The sequence below is a fragment of the Octopus bimaculoides genome, chromosome 11 (genome assembly GCF_001194135.2).
Source record: "Octopus bimaculoides isolate UCB-OBI-ISO-001 chromosome 11, ASM119413v2, whole genome shotgun sequence".
In the NCBI taxonomy this organism is placed as follows: Eukaryota; Metazoa; Mollusca; class Cephalopoda; order Octopoda; family Octopodidae; genus Octopus; species Octopus bimaculoides.
Window position 1 is genome coordinate 45,421,658 of NC_068991.1, and position 6,586 is coordinate 45,428,243.

General features: G+C 40.1%; 1 protein-coding gene across 1 annotated transcript in view; it reads left to right on the plus strand.

Moving 5' to 3' along the window:
* Positions 1–6,586, plus strand: part of LOC106872772 (protein PFC0760c) — a 12,528-nt gene that overhangs the window by 2,643 nt on the left and 3,299 nt on the right. The window contains exons 2-4 of the mRNA XM_014919872.2: positions 935–1,040; positions 4,027–4,076; positions 5,240–5,387. Coding sequence (XP_014775358.1) covers positions 935–1,040; positions 4,027–4,076; positions 5,240–5,387 — 304 coding nt within the window. The remainder of the gene's footprint in view (positions 1–934; positions 1,041–4,026; positions 4,077–5,239; positions 5,388–6,586) is intronic.

Genomic DNA, 6,586 nt, shown 5'->3' on the forward strand with positions numbered 1-6,586 from the left:
ATATATATATATATTTATAAACATAATTAAGGGATCAGCAAACATTTGCTTCACCACATACTGAAGTTCAGAAATAGCAGCTAATACCGAAGGGCTTGGTAAAAATTATTAATTGTTGATTTATTAATAAATTGATAAACCTTTACCCTTTTAATTATATATATATATATACCTATATATTTTTTATTTATGGGTTAAGGCTACCATTGGTTTTATGTTCAGAGAAGTCCCTCAGCAATCGTCAAACCTGTCACATGGAACATCTGTGTTCTTCTCTATTTTGGATTAATCCAATGGTAGCCTTAACCCATAAACAAATAATTTTTATCCACCATTGTTCAATATTAACATGTGTATATATGTGTGTATGTTTGTGTGTTTTTGGCTGTAAAGTTAGGTAATTGATTCAAGGAGTGATGGTTTCATGCATTGCTCTCATATATGCATGTGTGAAACTTGGTACAAAGTCTTTGATGCAGTCTATTAAGTCTCCTCCCACATATCCAACTGATTCAAAGCTATTTCATACACGCATGGGTTGGACTGGTTTTCTTCAGTACATCATCTCATCACTTATGATCCCTTTGCAATTTCCTTTGTGAGTTTCTGCCTCTTGAAATCAACTTTTCTCCACTTACGTCTTTTTTGTTTTTCCTATTCTACAGATTCCTTTCACTTGAATCTCTTGACCCTATTTTCATGCAACTCTCATCCTTTATGCGTATTACATATCTTTCAAACTACAGCCAATTTCTTTCTTATTCTGTTTCTTTCTTAGCTTCTTTGTACTCCTCTCTTCAAGTTTACTGTCATGATGCATTCATTGGAGCATAGTTCTCTATTTACTTTCCAGCTTTCACACATCCTCTACACTTATTGCTCATATTTCACTGCAGTAGTGTATTTACTTTTCTTTTTTTTTAATTTTTTACAGCTCATTCTGGGCACTGATATGGAAATGTCCAAGGAAGAAAACAGTGAAAAGGATTCTGGTATTGAAGAAGTTTCACCACAACACAAAACACTATCATTTACTGAAGGTACATTAAATTATTATTGTTATAAGTTAGGGGAAAAGGCATTAAGCTAGCTGAATTGTTAAACCATTAGAAGAAATACCTTGCAGTATTTCTTCCTCCTCAGAGTTCATTCTGAGTTCAAATCCCACCAAAGCACATTTTACCTTTTATCCTAAAGTCAGAAGCAAAACAGAAATTCCCAGTCAAATACTTGGTGTTGGGGTGAGTGGGGGCAATAATTTCGGCTAAACCCTTCCCTCAAAATTGTGGTCAGTGATCAAATTTGATAGAGTTGTGGGGAATCTATTCAGTGGTATTTGTAATGTAGGAGACTAGAGGATCATATTATTAACTCCACTCCAGTGTTTCTCAAAGTGGGTGGGGTCTATGAAGATTGAAAAGTGGGAGTGGACAGATACCCAGGCTTAATAAAGTTATCATACACTGAGTTTTAACCCTAGCTATGCATTATTTTGTTGCTTTGAGATTTCAATGATGTAATTGTTTATTTTTAGAATGATATTGTTGGGTAGTCAGACCCTGTAGCAAATTCAATAAATGAATTTAGATATGACTTGGAAGAAAGAGTCACCTCGAGGCATATTACCAAAGATTTGAACAAATTTTTGAAAAAGAATGCCAAAACTGGATGGATGAGATGAAAACTGGTGACACTAGAGCATTAAAATACTGTAACTTTATATTGTCTAAAAAAAAGTTTTTGACACAAATTTCATGGACACAATTGATATTTTATGTAGGATGTTGAGAAAAAAAACATTGTTGTTCAACACAAGTTGGAAGTGTTTGAACACTGAGAAAAACAATGACGAAGATTTTGCCACATATGCAGGTAGAGTGAAGAGAGAGTGTGAGAGATTTAAACTGGATAAACTAACCCCAGACTCGTTCAAGTGCCTGATTTTTGCTCAGGGATTTACTGCTAAAAAGGATGCGGAAGTCAGGACAAAAATTCTCACAAAGTTTACATCGCTAGACCATTGAAAACTCATAATCTGGCACTTTCAGTGCTAGAGGTGGCAGGGATTTATCTCCCTGCTAGTTATATAAACAAGAGTACATTTTGCACCAAAAAGCCAATGTGAGAGCTTCTCTCATGGAAACTGTTGCAGTATAGTTTGTTCTAAGAGAGCATCCATGTTTAAGTGGGGATAAATATTACCCCTCAGTATTGAAACTGTCTTTGTTGCTAATATCATCATCATCATCATCATCATCGTTTAACGTCCGCTTTCCATGCTAGCATGGGTTGGACGATTTGACTGAGGACTGGTGAAACCGGATGGCAAGACCAGGCTCCAATCTAATTTGGCAGAGTTTCTACAGCTGGATGCCCTTCCTAACGCCAACCACTCAGAGAGTGTAGTGGGTGCTTTTACGTGTCACCCGCACGAAAACGGCCACGCTCGAAATGGTGTCTTTTATGTGCCACCCACACAAGCCAGTTCAGGGGCACTGGCAACGATCTCACTCGAAAATCCTACGGGAGCCAGTCAGGCGGTACTGGCAACGGCCACGCTCAAAATGGTGCATCTCATGTACCACCCGCACAAGAGCCAGTCCAGGGGCACTGGCAACGGCCACGCTCAAAATGGTGCATCTGATGTGCCACCCGCACAAGAGCCAGTCCAGGGGCACTGGCAACGATCTTACTTGGCTTGCCGGGTCTTCTCACGCACAGCACATTTCCATATATATATATATTTATTTATACACACACACACATATCTTAAACAGGCTAACTGGCTAATTGCAACACCAATGCCTGTTCTGGTACTGTCAATCTCTATATCGCTGGCAAGGAGGTGAGTCACTGCTGTCTCTAGTGGTTGATGTCTGTCATTAACAACACCAAACAAGGTCAAATGGATGTGATCTGGTGGCCTTGGAGCTGGGTGTAGTGGGGGTTCATCTACCTGCAAGTGATAGAAACAAGAGTGCATTTTGCACCAAAAGCCAATATGAGTTTCTCTCATGGTAGCTACTGCAGTATAGTGTGTTCCAACAGAACATCCACATTTATGCAGGCATAAATATTACCTTGCAGGATTTGTTCCATCCCTTTGTGTTCTGCAGTCATCTTTACCTTACACCTTTCAAGATTCATAGAATAAAATACTTGTTAAATATGGATTTTTTCCTTCACTTACAATTTTAGACCTTGTGTCTATAATAGAAATTATTATTATTATCATAATTTCATGATGCGGTCAAGATGGTGGATGACAGAATTTGTAGAGAACAGGACAAAACATTTTAAGGTTTCTTTTACATATATTCTGAATTCAAATCCAGCCAAAGTCATCTCTATATTTTCTCCTCCTGGTGTTGATTTACTAATTTTCCCCTCATCCAAAATGTTGCATCTTATGTCATCATCATTTAACATCTGTTTTCCATGGGTTAGATAGTTTCATTGGGATTGGTAAGCTCGAGAGCTGCATCAGGGTCCAGTCATCTGTGTTGGCTTGGTTTCTACTGCTGGATGCCCTCCCTAACGCCAACCACTCTACAGAGTGTAGTGGGTGCTTTTTACATGTCACCGGCATTGATATTGATCATGATTCACTCAGCTTGACGTGTCTTCTCAAGCACAGCAAATCACCAGAAATCTCGGTCACTTGTCATTACTTCAACAACTGAAGATCATATTTCACCACCTTCTTCCACGTCTTCCTGGATCTATTGCTTCCACAGGTTCCCTCCACAATTAGAGATCAGCACAGTCTTAGAAATTTTATTATGTGCAAAGTAATGGCTTGCTTGGCAGAGCATCAGACAAAATACCTGGTGACAGTTATGTTCTGAGTTCAAATCCTGCTGAAGTTGATAAAATGAACACCATTGGGGATTGATTAAGTCAACTGTGCCTTTCCCCAATATATTTGCATTAGAAATCTTCATTGTACAACCAATCTTATTAGTTGCATTCAGTGATTGGTCAAGGCATGTCCAAATAAACATTCTACATTTCTTTTGTTTGTAGAGAGCGACAGTGAAGACGATGACTTCTGTGCCAAGTTTTCTCGGAAACAGGTAAATATTTAAAAAAAATTTTATTTATGGTTCCAGATTCAGTCACATTGTGGCACCTTTGGCACCCCAGACCAACCAAAGCCTTGTGAGTGGATTTGATAGATGGAAACTAAAAGAAGCATGGTTTTGTGTATCTGTATGTGTCCTTGTGTTTGTTCCCTACCTTCCACTGCTTGACCACTTGTGTTGGCTTGTTTATGTCCCTGTAACTTAGCGGTTCAGCGAGAGGGACTGATAGAGTAAGTACCTGTATTTTAAAGGAAATAATATGTACTGGGGTTGATTTGTTCAACTGAAGCTTTCAAGACAGTGCCCCAGCATAGTATAACCTTTACACTGTGCTTGAAGTAATTACAAATCATTAAATATGCAAGATGTATTTATTGGTGTAGGAGATCTTCATACACCATCATCATCATCATCGTTTAACGTCCGCTTTCCATGCTAGCATGGGTTGGACGATTTGACTGAGGACTGGTGAAACCAGATGGCTACACCAGGCTCCAATCTGATTTGGCAGAGTTTCTACAGCTGGATGCCCTTCCTAACGCCAATCACTCTGAGAGTGTAGTGGGTGCTTTTACGTGCCACCGGCACGAAGGCCAGTCAGGCGGTACTGGCAATGGCCACGCTCAAAATGGTGTATTTTACGTGCCACCTGCACAGGAGCCAGTTCGGCGGCCATTAAATATTATTTAGAGGAAAATAAGATTCAGACACTGTCCACATGAAAAGACCTCAACTAATATTTTCCTCCTCACAATGCTGACACCAACTTAACTATTTCTTTCTTTTGCAGATAACATCTCTGAATTTTTGAATCTCTAAACATATTGTGGTCTTTTTTTTTTTCTTTTGTATTTTGTTTAGCTCTGGATAAGATCCGGTCAGTGTTACTCCAGCCATGACCATCTCATGTTTTCTTTTCTCTTTAGACACAGTTTCTAAGACTACAGTATCTAATATGCCAATGTGTCCTTCCTCACTGTTATCTGAATGAGATTTAGCTGATATTTCTAGCAGATAGGATCACCCATAAGAAGCCCCTTTTGTTCATAAAGACTAATCACACACTGACATTGATTCAGTTGGCTATGTTCTTTCTCTACCAATTTGTGGCCAACGTGCAAAATCATTTTTATAATTTTTATTTTTACACTTAGACTGCTGTTATTAATGATGATGATAGTGATGATGATGACAATGCTGGTGATGGTGATGACAATGCTGCTGTTACTGACAATGACGACAATCATAGAAATGCTGTTAGTGAGCCTGTTCGAAACTTACTTCTGCCAGATATTGAATATGGTAAATATATCTTTGCTCTTTTCTGACTCTCATTTTCTTTCTCACTTTCTCTCTGTTCCCTCTTTCTGCCTTCATTCTTATCATCATTGTTTAATGTCCATTTTCCATGGCATAGGTTGGACAGTTTGGCAGGAACTGGCCAGTCAGGGAGCTGTCCAGACTGCAATTGTCTGTTGTGGCATGGCTTCTACAGCTGGATGCCTTTCTTAATGCCAATCCCTTCCAATGTGTTGCAGATGATTGTAAATTCCAGGGTGGCAGCACTAATCAGTGATGTGTATAAATGCAAGATTATTACCAGTTCAAATATACTCCAGGCACCTGTGCCCAGTGTCGCCTTTCTGGCACTTGTGCCCGTGGCATGTGTAAGGACTTTCGACCGAGATCGTTGCCAGTGCCGCTGGACTGGTTCCTGTGCATGTGGCACGTAAAATACACCATTTTGAGCGTGGCCGTTGCCAGTACCGCCTGACTGGCCTTCGTGCCGGTGGCACGTAAAAGCACCCACTACACTCTTTGAGTGGTTGGCGTTAGGAAGGGCATCCAGCTGTAGAAACTCTGCCAAATCAGATTGGAGCCTGGTGTAACCATCTGGTTTCACCAGTCCTCAGTCAAATCGAATGGAAAGCGGACGTTAAATGATGATGATGATGAAGGTGGTGAGCTGGCACAATTGTTAGCATGCTGAATAAAATGCTTAGCAGAATTTCATCCATCTTTATGTTCTGAGCTTAAATGCCTCCCATCCTTTTGGGGTCTCACTTTACTTTTTTACTTGTTTCAGTCATTTGACTGTGGCCATGCTGGAGCACCGCCTTTAGTCGAGCAAATCAACCCCAGGACTTATTCTTTAGAAGCCTAGTGCTTATTCTATCGGTCTCTTTTGCCGAAATGCTAAGTTACAAGAACGTAAACATACCAGCATCGGTTGTCAAGCAATGTTGGGGGGACAAACACAGACACAAACATATACACACACACATATGTATACATATATACGACGGGCTTCTTTCAGTTTCCGTATACCAAATCCATTCACAAGGCTTTGGTCGGCCCGAGGCTACAGTAGAAGACACTTGTCCAAGGTGCCACGCAGTGCGAATGAACCCGGAGCCATGTGGTTGCTAAGCAAGCTACTTACCACACAGCCACTCCTGCACCTCCTGGGTCAATAAAATAAAATACCAGATGGCCACTAG